Below are 22,816 nucleotides of genomic sequence, written 5' to 3'. Positions count from 1 at the left end.
CTGGGAAGATGATGCCTTTAAAGTGAAAGGAAAGACCTTAAAAAAAAAAAACCAAAAACAAAAACCATCTTGGGAGATGGGTGGAAACCCCAATTGTTTAAAAATTTTGGTGTGCGGCAAAACCATCCTGGCAGGGAAAAACAGGACTGAGGAAACAGGAGAAAGGTTTTCCCTTGGGATCAGCTACAAAGAGTAGGTGTTAGATTGGGAGTGCACCTTTTTAAAGGACAGTATGGCAGGTACGCGCTGGTGACAGCAATATTATTATTATTATTATTATTATTATTATTATTATTATTATTATTATTATTATTATTATTATTATTATTATTATTATTAAACAGTAAGGCACTGGTGCTGCTCTGCTCCCCTCCCCGGTGCCCCCGTAAAATAATACTAAGTCTCCTTGCATATCTCTCCCTAGGGTCTGTGTGTGGCCTTAGCCCCATTCATCATTTGGCTCCCAGTGCAGAACTCGCTCCATTTTTAAAATTATGCATGATCCACTGAAGAGACAATTTGGGTTTCCCCCACCTCTCCCTTGCCCTTGAAGAAAGCGAGCCCTTGTCTCATTTGCATTAAAACCCTGCTCTCTATAAGCTAAGCAAAGGGGAAGGACTTGAAGCCTATGGGATGGCTTTAGGGCTCTGCCCCTTGCTTTTGGCTCTCTCTCTCTTTCTCATTCTCTCTCGTGCTTTGATCTCTGCTTAACAACAGTAACGTCACAGGGACTACACCAGGAGAGTTTTGTTGGAAGTTAGAAAGTTTTGCAGCCTCCAGAGGGCTGTAGCGGCAGTAGCAGAAGCAGCATCCAAGGGACTCCTGGAAGGGGAAGAGAGAGAGCGAGCGAGCGACTGACTCAGTCCTGCTGCAGAGAACTAACTCGAGGCGACGAAGGCAGACATGGAACATCAGCTGCTGTGCTGCGAGGTGGAGACCATCCGACGAGCCTACCTGGATGCCAACCTCCTCAATGACAGGGTGCTGCAGACAATGCTGAAGGCGGAGGAGACCTGCTCGCCCTCCGTCTCCTATTTCAAGTGCGTGCAGAAAGAAATCTTGCCATATATGAGGAAAATAGTTGCCACTTGGATGCTGGAGGTTTGTATCTTTCGGGGACTTTTCCTTGCAAGCTCCGACACCGAAACGAATTAATCCGGGGAGCTGCTGCCCCATCTCCTGCCCCCTCTCCCCCGGGATCGCTTTCCCGGCGCGGCACACGTTGCCTGCCCTCGGAGACGCCCGCGTGGAGCGAGGGCAAGCGGCCCGAGGTGGCGGTGATTGCCGCCGCTGTCGCCGGCTCCGTGTCCCCGCTGCCGCAGCCGGGTCCCGGCGCTGAGGGGCGGCGTTCGAGCCCCCCTCGCCCCTGCCCGCTGGCCCCGGGGGTCGGGGGGTGCCCGGCACCTTTTCCGGCCGTCGGAGCGAGGCGGTGCCGGCGCTGGGAGCCGGGGCAGAGCCGGCTCGGGGCTCCCCCGGCCCGGCGGGGAGCGGCCCCGGCCCGGCCGCCGAGTCCCCGGCCGCGCGGGGCCGCCGCCTGCCCCTGCCAGCTCGTGTTTTCTGGGGATTTTATTTTAAATTAATATCCTTGTACACGTATGCAAGCGGCTGCCCGTGCCAGTATTATGCGCCATCTTTGTTCTTTTATTTGCAAAGCAAAAGTGTTTATTAATCCGGAGAAAAACGAAGAAAGTCCCGGGGAGCAAAGCCAAGGGTGTGTGTGTGGCGGGGGGGAGCGGGGGAAGGGGCCGGGGGAGGAAGGTCGGGGGCCGGGGGACCCCGCTGGGGCTGCGGGCAGGGGGACCGGCCGGAGGGGCTCCGGCGTTTCTGGGGGAGTTGCAGGGTGAAAGTTTCTTTGTTCAGCGCGAAGAGAGGCTGGAGCTGCGGTCACCCCTCAAAGGCACGTTGTGCTGCGGCGGCAGCCGGCAAGGTCGCTGGGGAAAAGCCAGTTGGAAAGGGCCTCGTCCCTGGCGGGACACGTCTAGGGGGGCTCTCAGCGGGAGCCCCAGGAGCTGGGCTACATTTTCATGCCTTTTCGGAAGCTCTGGGTGCCCGCGATGTATTTTTAATTAATTTTTGAAACCGCAGCGCCCTGCCTTGCTCTGGGAAATGTCGCGCCCGGCTGTGCTTCAGGGCGAGAGAGGGAGGCGGTGAATTTTACTTCGGGGGATCCCCCTGGAGCCCCCCAGAAGGACCAGAGGCACGGGGCTCGGTAAAGGACCCCCGCCGCTTCATTTTCAGCCTTTTTTGAGAGCTCGAATAATTTTTTAAATATTTTTAAATATTTTTTGAAAAGATGACGTCTGGGGAAATGAGGCTGGACGCCACCTTTGTGTCTCGAGCAGAGCGGGGAATCGGCAGCACAACGGCAAATTAGATGAAAAAATAAAAGCGAAATAAATAAATCCGGGGCCGAGCCCGGCTCTGCACCCCGTTACCAACCACGGGGGTTCACATTTTCCTCCGCTTTCCGTTTTCTTCCCTTTTTAAAAATTTGTTCTTAAGGGCTGGAAAACTGGGCACGGACTTCTTCTTCGATTACCCCCTCCCCTTTTGCCATGAATCGCCTGCGGGTTTCTAACGCAACATTTCCCCCCACTTTGTCACTCGTGACTTTCATTTTCTTTGATGCCGCTGCTTTTCCCATATTTATCCATTTCCCCCAACTGCGTTTCTTCCTCGTCTCCTTCAACCTTGCCCTGCAAAGCCTGGGGGAGAGGGAGGGCGAGAGCAGCGGGACAAGCCTGGCTTTCGCCTCAATTAAATTACTCTTCAACGATCTCTCTCCTTCTTGCAGGTTTGCGAGGAGCAGAAGTGCGAAGAGGAAGTTTTCCCCTTGGCTATGAATTATTTGGACAGATTTTTGTCGTTTGAACCCCTCAAGAAAAGCCGATTGCAATTGCTCGGAGCTACCTGCATGTTTGTGGCTTCAAAAATGAAGGAAACTATTCCTCTGACCGCAGAAAAACTGTGCATTTATACAGATAACTCCATTAGACCCGACGAATTACTGGTAATTTCACGTTCAATCACTTCAAGAATAAAAAAAAAAAAAAAAAAAAAAAAAAAAAAAAAAATCGAAACAAACATTTTAAAAAATAATACATATATAAAAAATACAGGAAAAAGGAAAAAAAAAAAAAAAAAAAAAGTGAACGGCAAGCCCGCACGTTCGGAAGCGCCGGTGGTGACTGCGGGGCTGCTGGGGCGGGCGGGAGCTGTGGATGCGCCGGCGGGCTGGGATAGGGCCGGGATGGGGCCGAGCCGGGATCGGGAGCGGGACCCCCCCGCGCCGGGCGGCCCGGGGCGCTGGGCGGCCCGCGGGCTCCCCCTGGCGGCCCCGGCGGGCGCTGCCCAGCGCGGGGGGATCCCGCAGCCCGCCCCGACCCCGGGCCAGCGCTGCGCCCCCGGCACCGTGTGCGAGCGGCTCTAACTACGCTCCCCCCTCTTCCTCTCCTTCCCCCTTCCCCTCCCTCTTCTCTTTGCAGCAAATGGAGCTGCTGCTGGTGAATAAGCTGAAATGGAATCTGGCTGCAATGACCCCCCACGATTTCATTGAACATTTCCTTACTAAAATGCCTCTGGCAGAGGACACCAAGCAGATCATCCGTAAACATGCTCAGACTTTTGTGGCTCTGTGCGCTACAGGTATGAGCCCTGCACGTTGCGCAAAGCGCGTTGCTCCCCGACACGCGCCCACCCCCCGGCTTGTAAAGCTTCCCGTAGCTGTTGGTCTCAGGCGCGCTCGCAGAGCTGCGGGGAGGTAGTTTAAGCCCCGATTATTGCCCCTTGTTTGCAGAAGGTGGATTACTTTGCCAGAGGTAAGTTTTTCTTTTCAGAAGATATTTCGCTTCTGAGTCGGAGTTGTGTGTGGTTGTCAGGGAGGGAGAGGGACAATCCCCCCACCTCCCCCGCCCGTAGCTCAGTGTGGCACCATTTCCTCCCCTCCTCACACCGGGTTTATGTGGGGGCTGCAAAAGGCTTACTGCCCATGCTGGGAACCCCTCCCCGTGTGGATTCATTCTTTAGGACAAGTTTTTAAAGGTGGAGGGAGATTTTCCCTGTGAATAGCACTGCGTGGGGTTTTAAACCTTCCCTCTTCAAGTTGCCTCTTGGCCCCCTCCTCAGTGTCTGGTGGATTGGAGGCGCGCCACGCGGCACAGAGGCTTTTCCTGGCACAGGACCTAGCCGCTGCCATCTGCACCCTCCTGACCACGTGCTGTGCTGGAGCCATGAGCAGGGCCGGCCTCCAAAGATGCCAAAGAGTCGTGGTATCCACGCTCCAAAACTTCGGTGGGATGTGCGGGGCCGGTAGCACCCGTTAATGCCGTGTAGCTTGTTTTCCAGAGGTTGGATTTGGTATAAAATTTGAAGGAAGATGGCACGCACTCAGAAGGAAAAAAAAAAAAAAAAAAGTTTTATTTCACAGAACCGGCCCCACGGCAAGGCCTAAAGATAGAACAACCAAGCCATAAAAGAGAAGTTTATAAACACTGGCATTGCTCTTCATCTTGGGCCTAACATCAGCATGAGGGGCAGCTCATAGGTGAGGTTGCCTGGAGTAATGCTCGGTGCTGGGAACGCCACAAGCTTCAAACCACCGGCAGCAACATTTTGGGAAAGTCCACTGTGTCCCTCCACGCCAGGTTCTACCAGCTACGAGGCTGCTGCAACTCTGGAGGCACGATTTGCTAAGTTTGAAGCTAAAAAGGACGGCCACCCGGGCTCCCCTTTGGATGTGGGGATGTTTAACCTAGGTTGTTGTGTTGGCAATGACAGGGATGAAAACAAGAGTAGTTCAAAGGTTGGAGACTTGCTAAGAGTCCAGTACTTTGATCTACTGTCGATGTTGTTATGTTTCTTTTAGGAAGCACATCCAGAGCCTTTATTTAACACTACTACACACCACAGCTGGAGAATGGATCAGTAAATGAGAACCATGTTCTGGGAGTTTTACTTAGCTTATAAAAAAAACAGCGCTGAGCTCACCAGAGTTGAGGCCCTCTTCAGCTCCCTACTGAAGTTGGGAATATTGCCTGGGGAATATAAAGCGCTCAGGAAGGCTGCCACTAGGCTCTGTGTTTTTATTGTTATTTTTGGATGTCAGGGGTTTCTCTACCTTTCGCTTTTCTCATGACTTCTTTTGTTGGCTAGTGAAGATCACATGTGGCTTAAGCAGCATCTGGACTTTGCTTTGCTGTTGCTGGGTTGTGCTGCATTTCCCCTTGCCAAAATGAACCTAGATGGACTGCAAATGCCTTGTGCTGCCTGGATGCTGTGGGGCCTGATCCAAAGTCCACTGGAAACACTGACAGCTCACTCAAGTGGCCTCAGGGGCAAGTGCAGTCTCTCCTTTGCCTGTGTCCTCTTCTGTAAAGGAGGTTCTCATAGGAAGAGACTGCAAAATAGTGCTTGCTTAGGAAACAAACCCTTGGCCAGTTGGCTTACCAAGGTGAAGGCTGTGGAAGTGTTTGTAGGTGAGTGTGTATGTGTTTGCTCCAGAAAAAGAAGATTACACTGCAAGGTGAAGTTGAGGGGAATTCCTCCTAAGCTCCTTCTCCAGTTGTCTGGCTAGTAGAAGTAGAAATGGGTTTGTTTGATTTGGTTTGGTTTTGAAAAATCCATTTTCACCAAAGGATGCCTTTGTGCTGTGGTAGGTTCAGGAGAAAAAGCAGAAAAAAAAAAAAAAAAAGAAAGAAAAAAAAAGAAAGAAAGAAAAAAAAAATTACCGGGGTTTTTTGAAGTTAACACATAATTGAGCTTAATGAATGGGGCTCTGGCATGGCTGAGCAAGGCAGGGAGAGCTCAAAAGGAAGCAGGCCTCTTTTGGCCCAAGTTAAGACCAGTGTTGAGGGAGAACTGCAGCTCTATACAAGCATAACAATGAATAGCAACAAATATTGGAGCTTCAGCATTTCATTATGTTTCTCTGGTTATCAAAACATACCAGGCTCCTTCCTATATATTATTATTATTATTATTATTATTATTATTATTATTATTATTATTATTACTACTACTGTTATTATTGTTGTTGCTTTGGTCCTCTCCAAAGGAGAAAGAAAGATCCCCCCTTTGAAAAGAGTGTGTTACAATTCTCCCATTCTCCAGCCTTTATAAAATTGGAAGTCTCAAGGTATGTGACCAGTTGGAACCTGTTGCATCTTGCAGCAAGTGATTTATGTTCACAGTTTTGATTTGCCTCAATGAAAAGATTTTCATTCATAGCCCCCAGCTCTCCAGACGGATGGAATTGCTGCTCCATTTAAAAAGGAAAAGGGGTGACTCGCCTTGTTAGGAATTTTTTTTAAAGCGCTGCAGCGCCTATATGCCTGCTTTGTCCTCCCTTCAGGGTGGCTGGCATTCTTCTCTCTCCTCCCCCTCCTCTCTCTCTCCCTCTCTCTCTTTTTAACAACGCTGAAGTTGTTTATTCTTTTTGGATGAAGTCTCAGATAGGCTACTGGGGATGTGTGCTTCAATTGATGGGGCCCCCTACCCCATTGTGGCTGTGTCAGGTCTAATTCATCTCACCGAAGCCCCCTTGTTCCTGAGCGCTCAATAGCGCAAGATGAGGCGATGGAGGCTGACAATGATGCCACACTCTTCACTTGGGGGCATCCAATTACAGGCTAGAGGGGCCCCCTGATTAATATGCTGAAATTAGTGGCCTCTGCCACAAATAATTCCTTGTTGAGTTGCAACAAAAAGGCAGTCCATGCTGCTTGTCTGGAGTGGTTATAGGGACAGACACAAACTGGTCATTTAAACTTCATTATCACTTTTCCACCTTGGAAAGAATGAGGGTGTGACTATGAATTCATGTTCTTGTTTACTGCTCCATTTAAAAGAAGAACACAAATATTAATCCCAAACGTGATCCTGTCAGGACGGGCTCATTAAAGTGACACATTTTGGTCATGTCCTGTTTGTGGAGCTCTGTAAACAGTGTCGGAAAGGCACTGCCACCCTACCCCTCTGAGCAACCCCATCCTGGTGGGATCCATGCTGGGAATCCCCTGTTTCCCAAGTCCACCTGCAGCTCTGTGTCAGTATTTTAGTTCAGGACTGGCTTTGGAACGGGTACAGTGCCAATAAGCAGTCTGAACTGCTGCTTTTTCTGTTTTGGGAACGACAGCAGCTTGCTAGAAGATGCGTGTGTTTATGTCTGCCTGGAAACGGGCAGGTTAGGAAAAGGGGGAAAACCAAATTTCTTTTGATATGTTTATTTTAACATAAATGAAATTACTTTAGCTCGAGTTTGCCTTTTCGCTGGCAGTGCATCATTAAAGCTTGGCCAGAATTTTGTGTATCAGTTTAATTTTGGAGGTTTGTAGGATGCTGGGTGAAGTGCCCCTTTGAAGGTGGGTGTTGGTCAGGGCCACAGTGGAGTGTCAGAAGTGTCTGAATAAACAGATTCAGAGCCAGGACTTCCACAGAGTCCTGAAGGCTTTAGTTCCACTGGTAAAACATTTACACAAAAGTTATTTTATCATAATAAAGGAGATGCATGATTTAATACTTAAATTGTTCCACTGAGCCCTCTAAGCTGTCCATTCCTTTGACTTCATTCAGGGGTTTGACAGATGGTTTATATTTTTCCAACCTAGAGGAAGTTTTATTCTGATAAAAGCTGAAGTAATGTATCTCAGGTTCTGGTGTACATTGTGGCATTTTCCTTTCTCCCTCACAAAATTGGACCTTGACTTGTGCCACTTACTATCTTTGTTCCTGATTCTCCTCCAAGGTGCTCACTGCCACAGATCAAATGCATTCCTGTTCAGTACAAAAGAATCTTATCATTAAAATCTCGACTATTATTATTAAAAAAAAATTAGAAAAACTCAAACCAAACCAAACAAACCCAAAGGAAAAACATGCTAAATGGCAGAGATAGCCCCTTAAGGGATCCTGGGAGTGGCTTTGTGGAGAGACCTACAGCAATGCAGTCTGGAAGGGGGCCCAGCCTCTTGTCAGCATGGTGTCACATCAGAATGTAACTGATTGTCCGCCAATTCTTGGGACCCCCGTCACTTAGTTATGCCACATTTACATTAAATCCCTGTTGCCAGGATGGATGGCAGCCACTGACAAGAGACTAGGTTGAGACAAAGCATTTTTAAGATGAAACCTTAATTTAAATATGGATTATCTGCCTCCTGACAGGGTTAAGCATTCTTTCTCTTTTCTTTCTTTTTGTTGATGTTGTTCATTAAAGCAATATTCCTTTGAGTGTCAGAGCAAAGGTTTCTGCTTTAAAGGGCCCCAGGACTCATCATTAGAATGCACCTTGGATCTGACCATGCAAAACACTGCAGGATGTGAACAGGTTTTCTCAGATGTGCAATGCCATTGACCCCCACGGAATTATTCACAGGAGCAAAATATTTTAACACTGGAAGAATGGGGGCCCTGCTTATGATAAAAGTACCTCAAAGTGATGAATGGCCTCCCAGGCCCAGTGCTAGGAAGGGCCACTCTCTGCAGAGCAGTTGCTCATGTGGATAAGTGTTTGCAGGTTTGGACCTGTAAGAGTTTTAGAGCAGGAGACACCTTTCTGCTCACCATTTTCCCTGCCTTTTTGGATGCAATAGTTGGCAGCTGAAAGCCATGCTTGTACAAAGAGTGTATGGGTATGGACAGGCTTCTCCTAAAGCAATCATTTCAGTCTTTTTTTTTTTTTTCCTTTTTTTTTTTTTTTCTCTCCTTTCTTCATACAGATATTAAATTTATTTCAAACCCACCTTCCATGATCGCAGCTGGCAGTGTGGTAGCAGCTGTGCAAGGCCTGCATCTGGGGAACACTAACACTTTCCTCTCCTATCAATGCCTCACACATTTCCTATCACAAGTTATCAAATGTGATCCGGTAAGTGACTCTTTCTCTCGGTTGATCTCCTGCATTAAGGGGTTTTAAGAATGAATGCCTGCTTACTGCATGGGAGCTAATCTGACAGTAAATCTTGGGAAAGGTCAAGCCTCAGAGTGGGGGTTCTCAATGTGTTCTCTTGTGCACAGCCTGCTTGTTTGGCTGTCGTGATGCCCACTGATAATCTGTGATGATGCTGCTGCAGTTCCTGGATGGGAAAGGCACACCCAGCTCTGGTGTTTGGGAGAGGAGGAAGCCCTGCACTGCTTTAGGATGTGGCAGAGGCTGTGTTTGGCTGGGAATAATTAAACCAGGAGCCCCGCTAAAGTGAAACTTGGGGAATAAGACCCGAAAACAGTTACTGAGACCTCCTGGTATCTCTGACCTTATCTTTGACCATTCTTGAGGCCTTTTATTGTGCCAAGTGGTGTGAAAAAGCTCTTCTTAAAAGAGTTCTAATGATCTAATTTGGTTTATTATGTGCTAGACCAGCACCGTAGCTGGTATTGAATTCCTTTTTGGAACAAATGCTTGTCCCACTACTTTCTGACAAGGTAGATGGTCCTCATAGGACTCTTCATTTTGCCCTGCAGCTTCCAGGAGATGCACATCAGTAACTAGTGGGCAATAAACCTTTCATAAGTGAATGGGCCAGGAAGGGAGCCTACAAGGAAGACCTAAAGTCAATGATCCATGTCATAATGGTGTGTGAAGTTGGGGCAGAGTTGAGCTTTGTTTTGTAACAATGTGGGAGACCAATAAATAGATGCTTTAAAAAGGTTCTTGTGAGGTCTCCAAGCGCTGGACAATGAGTCAAATAAAGACAACTCTGTGGTTAGGGTGCAGAATCTTGGAGATGCCGTTAAATTATTTTACAAGTTAATAATTTAAATGCATAGAAAACTGTCCCAGTCCAAAACTGGATTTGTGTAATTGGGCTTTGTTGAGAGGATTGAGCGATTTCTGGAAAGATGAATGCATTGCAATTAATTATTTGCAAAATAATATTTTACTTTTGATAGACTGTGTGAAACAATTGCTGAAAAATGTGGTATCTCACCGTGCTATTTTGATCAGCTGAACAGTACCTCAGTATTGAGCATGTTATTTTTGCCACTTATGTCACTGCAGCTGAGGTAATACAGTGTGGAAGTGTTACATTCTCTAAGAACCTGAAATGCTGAATACTCTAAGAAATGCTGAAATAATGGGCTGCTCAGTTTGGTATGCACATGTGATGCTTTTTGTCAGTTTATGAACAATGCAGATAATTCCAGTGTGTGTTTGGCCACTGTCCAGGCTGGGATGTTTGAAGCAGGTACTGAGGGAAAATACTTGCTATCTGTTCAGGCAGCATCTTGATTCAAACAAGGTGATTTAACCATTCCTCATACCAGGCACTAAAGTGGATTCTCTCACACTGTGCAGAAAGGCCTGTCCTTATGTAACTTGAATTAGTTGATGACAGAGCTCTTGAAAAAGTTGCTTTAGCAAAAAAGAGGATTTTTGTTTATTTCATTTTAATTGTCCTGAGTGATTTCAAGGCCTGGGTGATTTTCAGTGTTTAACCTGGGCTTAGTTAACAATTTGAAAAGGGAGTGACTCCCCTCCAGCTTCCAGTGCTAAATATATTCATGAGTCAGGTAGAAATAAGGATTTTGAATGGATTGCTACAGAAAATTAGCAATCTGTAAAGTTCTGTGTATGTACAGGTATATTGTTGTGTTTGGAGTGGAATAGGGGAACAGCAACTTCTGCTGCAGTTGTTTTGAGAGAGGAATCTGCTCCGTTTCCTACACAGCATGATTGCCCTGCAGGGAGACTTTCCCAAAATACCTATCTGTATAACCCATGGTATCAAATGCCATTCCTGCTATCCCATTTCACAGGGATTTGTATGAAGAGTGTTATGCTCCAGTGATGGTTCCCTCTGTTAGGGAGCATGTTTATATTGGATATAAATACTGGATATATACTGGATAGTCTTGGAATGTTAAGAGCAGGGCTGGTATTCCCCCTGATGCTGGAGCAGCAGATCTGTTGGTTTTCAGGTTCCATAATTACACTTTTTTACCTTTAGTCTCAAAGAAAGCTGAATCTAAAATAAAATTAATATCACCTGATTGGAATTCCTTCATGGTTCATGTTTATATGTTGGTAGGAGTCCAATTTCCCATTTTGCCTTTGGTCAGGGGTAATTAGAAATCAGATAATCACAATTAGAAGTCTTGGGCTGTCTTCCATCATTCTATTCGTGACCCCATCATTCAAACAGATGGAATTTTACCTGACATTCATTTCCAGGCCAGAAATTTGCTAAACTAGATTAGATTGGGTCTCCATGCTGTCTGTTAGTGCATTGGAATTCGCCTCCTGCCTGCCACTTCTCAGAGGCACCTTCAAACATGTGCTTGTTATCCAGAACAGGTCAGGCAGGAACAAAGGATTTCCAAGCAGTTCCTTTTTTGTTGTTGTTTGTTTCCTTTCCTATCTGACCCTGGAGTCTGATCTTAAAAGTATTTGACCACATCAGTTAAGCTAGCAAGTATTTTTTTCTTTTTCTTACTTTCTTTTTTTTTCTTTTTTTTTTTTTTTTTTTCACTGAGGAGCTTAATTAATCCAGGAAGGGTTTATGACCTTGAACAAACTTGTGGGCATTGAAAATTTGGGTAGTGAAGCAGAAAAGTTGTTGGGAGAAGTTATCAGAATAATGTACAAGTTTTTTATTTGCTTTTCAGTGTTGGGAAGTACTGAGAATGAAAAAAGCTTTGGTGAGGTTGTTCACAGTGAATTTTATGTTTAGCAGCTGTTTTTTGCTAACTCTTAACACATTCCTACAGGCAAACTATTTATCTAATAGGTTGAATAAGACATGGACAAAATACGTTAAAGAGTAAAAAAAATCTTTTCATTCAACTGTAGCTTAAGACATTATTCATAATAAATTGTAAAAATTGTTTTTAAAAAAAGTTACAGCAAGCTGCACTCTGAGAATTTTAAATGAAAAAAAATATGTGGGCAAAAAGTACCTCTAAATTACATAGTCCTATGTAATAATTCAAAACTGGACTCCAGAGGGAGAAGAATAGGTATATAGAGAAATTCTTTTGAATGGTTTTAGTTTTCAGAGCTCAAACACACTATATGCAAATAGTCAGGACTAGAGAAAAACCCCACAAAGTTCCCATCAAAATTCACCATAAAATCCAGTCTTACCTGAAAACAAAACCCCAAAACAAAACCCAAGAGGATTAATTTTGCTCTGAAAAAGAAAACGCTTTCAGTTTGGAACACTAAACGTGCTAAAAGAGAATTATCCTCCGAAGTGGCTTTGTAAAGCCAGGAACACCTAAAACTGTGTTGGTGTGCTCCTCTTTAATGTGTCTGACTTGAAGGGCGAGGGAGGTTTGTGGTACAAGAGGGAGCCTTACAGTCAGGATTGATCTGTTATATCTGGAGGAGGGCTGGGTGCAGGGACTTCACAGAGACCTTTTTGTGGAAGCGAGAGGTATGCAGGAGCCAAAGGCATGATGACTTTAGGATATGAGGTGTTTCTTTTTGTCATTTAAAACACTATGTGTCTCTGTCAAGAGGAAATATTACACTAGGGTTTAAACCAGGAAAGGTCATAGGTTATGTGTTTTCAGTGAGCTGTAACTGATGGTCTGATCTGCTTAGAGGTAGGATTAACCTCCCTCTCTCTCAGAAAGGACTTGCAGAGAATTGTTTGCTTGGATTTCTAATCTTATTTTACCCCAAATGCCATGTGCCCTTATTGGTGGCAGAGGAGATTCTTGTGGTAGTGGAATCAGTGAAAAGCTGGTAGATCACACAAGAAGCCTCTGAATGAAGGCAGAATTGAAACTGGGAAATAAAGAAAACAGCAGGCAGGTCACCCTCTCAGGAAAACAACATTCATTCTCAGTCATGCACATCCTAACACTTTTGACGGCAATTTATCATGGAAGACTGGGTTCACCGCAAGGGCTAACACATGTCATAGGTTAAATCAGAAAAGGCAATGCTGAAAGGAAACTTCAAAGTCCTTAATACACGGAGTTAAAGATGTTGGGGGGGAAAGCTTACAATGTTTGTTATAAAGATAAGGGTAAACAGCATGCTGGATGAGTTTTGGCAAAATGCTGTGGGGTTGTTTGGCCTATTTAGGGCACCATTTCTGTGCCACTGCAGTGGGTGTACAGACCTCTACACCCTGCAGGAAGTTGTGCAGGTTGAGCTAAAAGGCCTTCTGGTTGCTGGGAATCTGATATATCTCCTCATGGTATGGCACAATGCCTGGGGGAAGTTGCCTTTCCCCACCAGAGACAGGATCTTTCTTAGTTCTTTATGGCTTTCTAATTCCCTGTGCACCCTCCTGAACCCCCAGGAGAATTGTGTGCACATCTGGCTTGGAGAAAACACTTTGGAAGTGAGAGAAAAACTTCTCACCCTGACTGAGATTTCCAGGGGGATGTGGTAGCACACGGAAAGCTTGGATGGACTTGGTAGTGCATGGTTAGGGAGGTGCTTCGTGGTGCTTCTGAGGGACCTCTCCATTTTGGGGTTGTACTGTCCTGTTCAATCCATCTCTGGAGATGCTTTGAGGGTTAGGAATTTATCAGCTGCCCACAGCTGGACATTGCAGCAGCTGGCAGACAGCTTAGGGCATGGGCATCTCAACATATGTATGGCATTTCTAAGAACTTCCTGTTACTGGAATTTAGCCTGGGGAAAAAATGTTACTGTTTGTGAGCATCACTTCTAGCAGACTCTACTGCTGAAGGAGTCCTGGAGTAAAAGTAGAAATCACAGTTGTGAGCAATGGGCTTGTACAGAACTGTAAACAGCACAGGCAGAGAAGCAGCAGTGCAAGGTACAATCTGCAGAAAAACAAGCTTGCTCATCCACTCCTTTCACTGTCGGGTGCTTCTCCTGCTCTTCCCACCCTCCTTTCCAGCCTTCTGCTCTCCCAGATAACCTGATAATGTTTCTCTTGCTCTGTCAAGAAACTGGTATTTTAGCCTATGATATTTCTAAAGGACTCTTGGGTCTCTCTCCCCCCTTCCATTGCACCCTTCTGCAGGATTGTTTACGAGCCTGCCAAGAACAGATTGAGTCCCTCCTCGAGTCCAGTCTACGCCAGGCACAGCAGCACAATGTATCTTCAGAAACAAAGACTGTAGAGGACGAAGCAGACCTCTCCTGCACACCTACTGATGTGCGAGACGTGAACATTTAAAGAGGACTTCTTCTTACATGGATTTGCTTGGCAAGAAAAGCAGACAAAGAAAGGGCATCTGAGAAGGAATCGGCATCAGGATCTCCCCCCCAGAAACCCTTTTCTCCAGGACATTTTTATACCAGAAGGGAAAACCAGTCTTGTTATATTTTTTTCTTGCTCTCCCTTCCATCTGTGACTTCAAACAAACAAATAAACAAAAAATACCCCAAAAACTGTCTTAAAAATAGAAAAAAAAATAGTATTTGCATTACCCCCAGGGGTTTGTGCTACAAAAATAGAGGATTTTATACAATAATAATCAACTAGTTTTATATTAAAGTGTTCTTGTCTGTATGTTGTAAAAATAGGCATTAACACACGAAATGTCTCCAGGGGAGGTATTAGATTTGATTTCTTACATATAAAACAAACCAACCAACCATTTTTAAAGTAGAAGAGGGTTTTGTTTTGTTTTTTTTTTTTAGCTAGTAAATGAAATATTCTTTTTCTTTAAAAAGCATAGCTTTAACGCAGTTCTAGGCTTTTCTATATCTTGCTTGCTTATGCATTTAGTCACTTTATAATTCATCTGTAAATGTTTATTTTACTTCCTTAGGGTTTTTTTTATCCTCTTCACCTTATAAATGGTTAACGTAACCCATAAGTTAGTGTATGTTAGTATGCAGCATTATTATATGTTAATCTTTTTTTTTTTGTTGTTGTGCCTGTGGATTGCCTGTGCATTGAGGCATTTGTAGGGTTCCAGCTTAGTGTGGTTGGGAAAGGCCAATGTACTACTCATACAGGACCCTATTATAAAGAGAAACCGAAATAGTGACATAATATATTATATTTTTGTAATCTTCCTATTTTTGTAGTTACCTGTGTAAAAATGCTGGTCTGACCCCACAGATATTCAGCCTAATTATGGTCAGGTTCAATCCACAGTTCAGTCTTTTTTTTTTTTTTTTGTTCGTTTGTAATATTCTAAAACCATTCCATTCAAAGCACTTTCAGTCCATTAGATATAGGAAATACATTCTTTTATTGTGTGGGAGGTTTTTTTTTTTTGTTTGTTTGTTTGTTTTTTTAATGGAATGGTTTGGAAATATATTAAGTGCTTGTTGGCAAACTTGGAATTGCAAAGCAAGTGCATTTAACTATGGTGTTAGAGGAGAGGTGATTCTTTTTTTCCGAAGGTTGTGTTCCAGTGAGAGAAAATTGCATTCACAAATTGCCAGGATATCTTCCTTTCCTTTTCTATAGAAAAGTTTGAAGTTTAGAATCCTTTGGTGCCAACTCATCTTTATAAATTAGGGGCCTTAAAGGTTCACATATAGGACACATAGTTTTAAGGATTATCGCTAGATGTTTTTACAACTGAAGGTTTTTAAACACTAAAATATATAATTTATAGTTAAGGCTAAAAAGAATATTTATTGCAGAGGATGTTCGTAAGGCCAGTATCATTTGTAAATTAATGCAATCGCCCCTTTTGAAAAAGAAAATCTTTCTACCCTTGATGTTGCAGTTTTAACCCAGCTTATTAAAGCAAAAAAAGGACACGCTTCAAAGAACAAACCCAAAACCAAGCAGTCTATTTGGCCCCTTCCTATACATTTACAAAAGCAGTCTAACCATGAAAAAACGCCATAGTTAATAGATATGAAAATTGGAGTACTTGAAAGAAGTTTTTATTCCAGCATATGCCCCATTTTTGTTTTTTTTTTTTTATTTAGCTACAAATAGAAAATTTGCACATCTTGGCTATGTATCTTTTTATTATTATTTTAGAAAGTAGCTGAAGGGACGTGGACATAGCTGTTGAAGTTGATGCTCGAGGAGAATATGATGGTGAAATGTATGTGAGAAAACTGCCACTAAGGTGTTGATTGTAAAAAAAAAAACAATAACAAATAAAAGAACAAAAAAAAGAAAAAAGATAAAAAATCAAAAGATAAAAAAAAAGAAAAAGATAAAAGAAAAGGAGTGGATGCTCCATTTTTATTGAGCTGCTATGGATAAATTCCCAGCATGGTTTGAAAAAAAATTAACATTGCTTTTCTGTATCTTTGTCATTGTGTTTTGCTGCTATTTTGTGGATCAGTTTTTTGTTTTTTTTTTTTGTTATACAATGTCATATACTGCCATGTAATAGGTTTTAATTTTCTCATAGAAAATTATATTATTGACATCATTTTTTTTGTAGATTTTTTTATGTGATCAATTTTTACTTAATGTGATTACTGCTCTATTCCAAAAAAGGTTCCTGTTTCACAATACCTCATACTTCAGTTACCCGTGTCTAGACCAGGTTTTGATGTTCTTACAGTGCCTCATAGTTCTACTGCAAATGGAAATGCATCGAACATTGCTCTGAATGGGTCTCTGCATTAATTTAAAAACCAGCAGACATTTCAGAAGATCAAGTAATGTCAAGCGTTGGTTGTTTTTTGTTTTTGGTTTTTTTTGTGGTTTTGTTTTTTTTTTTTATTATGCATTTTATAAAGCTGGATTCTTTGTCTGATCTGGGGTTTATTATCATAGTAGTTTTAAGCTGTGTTATTAGCCACATTGATATATGAAAGGTGCATTATAATATAACTCTTGTGTGCCACCTGATGTGGTTCTCCCTCAGCTGGGACACATCATTTGGTATGATAGGTTATCTTCTGGAACTCTAAGTATTTTGTGTGTTTAATCTGTTATGATATACTAGGGTTTTTTGTTTGTTTTGGTTTTTTTTTTTTTTAATTATAGCATAATGCTAATTTAAAAAAAGCCTGTAAATCTCATAAATAAGCCAGCTAACAGAGTTGTATGCTGAAGAATAATCTAGCTGTTGCCTGTATGCTGCTAAACCAAAACAGAATTAAAACTCATTTTGAGGCAAATGCAGTTGAGATCCTACATAGTTCATAAATAAGCATTGCAATGCTACTAGCAGTCGCAGGACCCAGGAGGACTGGATACATTCTGTCCAAATTTCAGGAACATTTCTTACTGCTTACCTCATAAAACACTTCTGTTCGTGGCATCTCTGTGTCTCTGAACCAAACATGATTATTGAGTGTAGTGCTTGTTGGTTTTATTATGTGTTACACTGAGTGGCAGTGTGTACTGCAAATTTCTTTAAAATATTGTATGTACTGAAAAAGGCCAAATCCAGATAAGTGGGTTCATGTGCCAACAGAGATGCTTTATTTGTCACGTTATTATAACAATCTGTAGTAAGCAAAAGCAATTCAGATTTGTACATTTTTAATTGTACTTATTGTCATCACTGGTCTGAAATGCACATTTTCACCAACAGACCTGTAACAGACAAGTTTCCAGCAAAAAAAATCTAAAGTCTAGAAATAAAATTGGTAAAACCCAACTGTTGTCGTCTTTTAATTTACTTTTTTTTTTTTTTTTTATTGCCTTGAAAATGCTGAATGGTTGCAACTCCCCGGTGCTGTGAGTAAAGCACATGACATTTTCTAGGTTTGACTCTCCACATTTTAAAAGCTGAAGACCTCTTGCTGTTATTTTAGGAAACTGTGGGTGTTTTGAGCTGTGGGTAGGTAACGGTCTGCCTGTCACACCAACGTGTCTTTGTAAAGAAGAAAAATATTTTTTTCCTGCCTGAAGACTTTATTTTTTAAGATCAAAGGAAATTAGTCAGAGTAAAATGCCCTTTGGTGGTTCATGTGAATAAAGGGTAAAACATAGTATATGTTGGATAGCACAGAATGCTTGCTGGTACTTTCTCATCAGTGGAAGTTTTTGTGTCTTTCCCTCAGACACAGCTTTTACAGCTAAGATAATAAGGAATAAACCTGAAAAACATTAAAGCCTACTTAAAGTATGTAAAGAAAGAAGTGAACCTAGGGCAAGAATTATATATTATTACAAAGTAAAATGAAAAAAAAAAATATAGCCTGTGTTCCAATACACATGCCAAAGTAATTTATCCTGTGAAATTATTTCTGCTTTAAAATAATTACATAAAAGGCCAAGTGCTTGTCCTCCCTGTCACAAATTAGAAATTCAGTATCTGCCTTCTGAGTTTCCCACTGACTAAACTTCATGTTACAACTGATTCTGTGCAGCGAGAGCAGTACAGGAAATGAAAAATGAAACTCCAGAGCTAACTTCTAACGTGCTAATCATTGTCTAGTGCAGAATAAGCCCCTTTCAGGGCAGTTACCACTAGATGGGAAACCACCTGCATCAGAAGAATCCCAGATGAGCTTGTATGAGCTCAGTGGTTTCCCAGTCATTTCAGCCAGAAACCTGAAGCCTGTGTGGCCTACTGTAAAATCCCAGATCAGGTGGGTGAAGTAAAACCAGTACAAAGGGGGTGTGGTTTGTTCCATTTGAAATGGGCAGCTCTTCTGTACAGTGAGTGACCCTGGGAGGTGTAAAACACTGAAAGACGACCTGAACTAAACTCACAGGGACTTCAAAAACACATCGAGCCGAAGGTTACACTGGTCTGGGCCAAAAATGATTCATTTTTCCCAGCATATTAAAAAAAACCCCAAAGACCCCAGAAGGAACAAGTAGCTTACTTTTGTATGGCTGATTGCTCATCTCTCTGATCTTAAGTGTTTGAAAACCAAGTGAAGACACACTTAGGGGATGTGGACCTCTGACAAAAATCTTGTGCTGATAAAAACATTGCAGTGATTCATTGAGAAATGTAAACCTGTGTTTGGTTGAATGTGTTAAGTAGGTTTTGCCATTCCTATCTCTAACAAATGCTGTTAAGCTAAGTGTTGTGACTTAAGGTAGGTTTAAGCCCACATAGTCAGCTCTATTATTTACATTTTCCTTCTGAACATCATCTCTAAATGCAGACTCCTAAACTTTAATGTTGGGTGCGCTATGCCAGTATTACTCACATTGCAAAGGGCAGAAAGACAAGAATGTAGCAAGAAAAACTATTTACTACAGGCTATAAAAAATATTCAAATTCAGCTAGGCTATGCTATAGCTTATTAAAGGGAAAACTACTGTAATTTTTGTATCAAATTGAGACATGTATGAAGAAAAACCTCTACAGGCCTCCCAAAAACCTCCCCAGTTCCATTGCTGCATTCAGGCCATTTGACAATCTTGGACCTTTTATGAACACTTAAATTCAAATGCTCTTTATTAAAGAATAGACAAGAACTAGAAAATGAAAAAACTCATAATCCACTTGCATTCAAGTACAGCTGGCATTTTAAGTGATAGAAAACTCTAGAAGACAGAGGAGAAAGAGAGAGAAGGTTGGAACTGTTTTTAAGAGTCACGGGAATGGTCCATGCACGTGGGCTACATACTCTGAGATTGCTACATTGGGACAATGGCAGTAAAGCTATAAATTATGCCATTTTAATGAATTCCTGTCAGCATCATTTTATGTGAAATGTATCTCTTCAGACAAATAAGGTATTTTTATGATCCCACAAATATAATTGCTCATAGTAATTGCATTGGCATGGCCAGCATAGATTCCATGTGGCTTCTGACTGAGTTCCTCACCATATTCCAATCAAGTGATGAGAAAGGGATTAAAAATTAGTCAATGGGATTGCACTGATAATGTGACATTTGCCAGACCTCTGATTCTGTTCTTTATGGCCAAGCAGGACCAAATGTAGGAGGAAGGCAAAAAATATTCTTTTGCATCTTAAATGTGATAAACATATAAGAATGAAAACAAATAATTCCTTGCAGATCCTACAGCACCTGCAGAGCCCTACCTAGACCTGTCCTCCTTTCTGCCTGTGTGACAACCAGGCATTAAAACATCTCATATTTCAGGGAATGCACCAAGTATTCACAGGCATCATTTTCCTGAGCGCTCTCTCATGAAGAAGGAATTACTAGCAGAAGGATGCTGTGTCCACGGCAAATGGGGAATAAGGCACATAGGCAGCATCTTTACTCTGTGGGGGCCCTGCCTGGTGCAGGACCTCAACTACAGGAGGAGAAGAGGGCAAGACACCACCTGTGGAAAAAGAGAATGGGCCGGGAGTGCTTGTGCTGACAGACACATGAAAGAACTGGCTAAGAGGGCAATCCCTTAGGGCTGGAGAGAGCTCCAGGTACAGATCTCTACCAGCATCAGGAATGCTGAACCAAAGGAGGAATTGTGCCATGCAAGGGCCAAGCTCCAAGCCAGGACCTAACATGTGGACTGACCAGAAAAGGAATCCTCCTCTGGGTCCATGTAGGGAGCAGAGGTCTAGAGCTCTGAGTCACACTTGTATCATGTGCATCACAGAATGGAAATTGCTACCCACTCACCCTTCCCTGTTGAGTAAATACATTTTAGATTCTGTGTTGCAGAGTGGTTTTGTTTCATCCATCCCACCTGGCAGCAGCTCTGTGACACTTGGCTTAATTCCCTCACAAGCCATATTCCATAGATGCCTGGTCTCCCGTGACAGCCACCACATTGCTGCTTATGGCTGGGATGTGATTTGTGACATTAGCAGCAGTCTCCAAGCAGCTGGGCTGTGAGGGGCAGATCCTCTCCCAAGGGCCCATGAAAGCACCAGCAGGGCATTATGACAACACACCTGAGCCAGCCTGAGGCAGTGACCTCCTGTCCTGAGCCACTGCTCTGAGGGCAAACTGTCTGCAATGGGCAATTGAGCTTTTTGATGTTTCATTTCTCCCCTTTATTAGATTGTATCACTCCAGATTGCTCAAGTATGGATGTTGTTTTTAACAGTTTGCTTTCCTCCCTGAACACCCACAGGCCAAAGTTCTTTACATTTGGCTATTTAACATATGAAGAGCAAAGCTTCAGCCAATGTATACTGTTAAATTTCCAGAAGACATAATGAATTATTTACTCATAAGTAAACATTATTTCTTCTAAGTGTAATACATTTATTTTGTGGATTTGACTCAGTGTTTCTGTAGCCATTTCAGTCACTCACTCTGACCATTTTATTCCTTTTAGGCAACATATCTGTCAGACACGTATTTTCTGGGTTTCTCTTTCCATGGAGACCCTTGGACTGCAAAGGATCAGAAGGGTTCTTCCCTTATGGATATGATTTTTCAATGTCAGTGAAAGAAGACTGCCTTCACTTCTGCATGACAGTGCTCAACAGTGCTGCAGAGTCAAACAGTGCAAACCCTCACGCCTGTACAACATTGTTTCTCTCCTCTACAAACAGCTTTCCAACCACCAAAACTCAGCCCTCCCATATTTTTAAATCCCTCTGTAAACCTCCTCAGGAATCTCTTTCCCCCATGTTTCTGCTGTAGGAGTATTTCAGGCAAATCAGAAGGCAAGGCTCCTTGGAAAAGCTCCATGCTTTTCTCTAACACCATTTGTTTCTTTCTCATTAGTCTGAGGAATAATGATGCTACAGGAATTTTCTGAAATTTGACCTCCTACTGCATAAGAGAACTTAAAAGACCAAGACATAAAACTATAGTAAACCAGGTTCTCAAAATGTGGTTCTAACGGTGTACTTATGGTGAAGCAGGTTAACGAACTCCCAAATTGTGGTCCAATCATTCTCTACCCTAATCAGGTGGTCTGGCTATGACACATCAAATCATGCCATAATTCATGTGGGTTGGGGTTTCCAGTGTACCTGACTACCTGCCCCACAACGAAGGTCTCCTCAGGAAGGAAATACACTGCAGATATAACTCCTAGCTCTGCTTAGAAATTACATTCTGTTCTGTATGTTCTTAGTCTCAGAGTAATTAGCTTTTTCACTTGTATTTCAGAAACTGTCAAGTGCTTATTAACAGTAACTTCTGTATGTGTGCGTGTTTTTTAAAGAGGTAAACAGGGTCTCAAAAGTTCAATGTCTACACATACATTGCAAAACAAAAAAAAAAAAAGCAGGCCAGTTTAGAGAACAATGTAGGCATGTGTTTTTAAACTACTGTTCGTGCAGTCTGGTCAGGGCTGTGTGACACAGTATATACAGTGTTTTGTCATCCAAGGAATGTCTTTGATCAAGAGTTTATGCAAGAAGAAAAAAAAAGCCTTGAAACCCTAATCCGTTCCCACAGTCCAGTAAACGTGAGCTGGACAAACAGTGGACAATAGGAGCAAAGCTTGCTGCTGGAACAATGGCTGCAACTAAAAAAATTAAAGGGTTGCTGACTCACAGTTCCTACTATCAAGATTCCACATAGTGTTGATTATTCCCCAGAATCCTGAAGATGCTGAAAGTTAAAAAGTGTTGAGGTAAAGCAGTGAAATAGGGGGCTAAAAATCAGGTATGGAAGACAGTGACAAATGCGGAGTTGATTCTGTGTGATGCACAGTCAGAATGCAGGGACTGAATAATCAACCTCCTACTGAACATTTTGCTAAAATAAGACTACATGGTTTTATTAGGGACAAGCATCAGTTAAATTCTTTCAGACAGGAGGACACTATTTCAGATATCACCCAAACAAATCCCATACAACTAGAACTAATTAGCTAATTACTATAGCTAATTTTATATTTTATATTATTTTAATTACTATAGCTAATTTTTCCAAGACAATAGTTTTACGCCCTTTCTTATTCCTATTCAGAAATCTTCCCAAAACCAGATACACAAAACACTGCACTAGTGCTCAATTAGTTAATGGTTATAGAGTAGGATAAAATAACTTAAAACATTGTGCAGCAAGCTGCTTTGGAATCAAGTGGAACAACGTCTGATTTTTTTTCACCTTTCATACACTCCACGGATTTAGGAAGTCTCCTACATTTCAGATGAGCTTAG

At 42.7% G+C, this 22,816-nt stretch overlaps 1 protein-coding gene and 1 long non-coding RNA gene across 2 annotated transcripts; one reads left to right on the top strand and one right to left on the bottom strand.

The window, feature by feature from the left end:
• Positions 1–499: 499 nt before the first annotated feature.
• CCND1 (cyclin D1) lies at positions 500–17,463 on the top strand. The gene is made up of 5 exons (XM_086892420.1): positions 500–1,101; positions 2,795–3,010; positions 3,486–3,645; positions 8,715–8,863; positions 13,947–17,463. The coding sequence occupies exons 1-5, from the start codon at positions 904–906 to the stop codon at positions 14,100–14,102; spliced, it is 879 nt and encodes a 292-aa protein (XP_086748546.1). The 5' UTR covers positions 500–903; the 3' UTR covers positions 14,103–17,463.
• Positions 17,263–22,594, bottom strand: LOC147652429 (uncharacterized). The gene is made up of 2 exons (XR_015287856.1): positions 20,367–22,594; positions 17,263–20,067 (listed from the first exon to the last, which is right to left on the bottom strand). It is a non-coding gene; the product is annotated as an uncharacterized LOC147652429 (long non-coding RNA).
• Positions 22,595–22,816: the final 222 nt, after the last annotated feature.

This window comes from Cyanistes caeruleus, chromosome 6 (assembly GCF_971803275.1).
Source record: "Cyanistes caeruleus chromosome 6, bCyaCae1.hap1.1, whole genome shotgun sequence".
In the NCBI taxonomy this organism is placed as follows: domain Eukaryota; kingdom Metazoa; phylum Chordata; class Aves; order Passeriformes; family Paridae; genus Cyanistes; species Cyanistes caeruleus.
The sequence above is the reverse complement of the archived record's forward strand: the minus strand, read 5'-3'. Positions and strand labels throughout refer to the sequence as shown.

What these genes read in the sequence shown, in the direction of transcription:
- CCND1 (XM_086892420.1), top strand. Translation starts at nt 904, where the DNA reads ATGGAACATCAGCTGCTGTGCTGCGAGGTGGAGACCATCCGACGAGCC. An exon ending in TTGCCACTTGGATGCTGGAG is followed by an intron (nt 1,102 to 2,794) that starts GTTTGTATCTTT and finishes TCCTTCTTGCAG; the next exon opens with GTTTGCGAGGAGCAGAAGTG. An exon ending in TGTGGCTCTGTGCGCTACAG is followed by an intron (nt 3,646 to 8,714) that starts GTATGAGCCCTG and finishes TTCTTCATACAG; the next exon opens with ATATTAAATTTATTTCAAAC.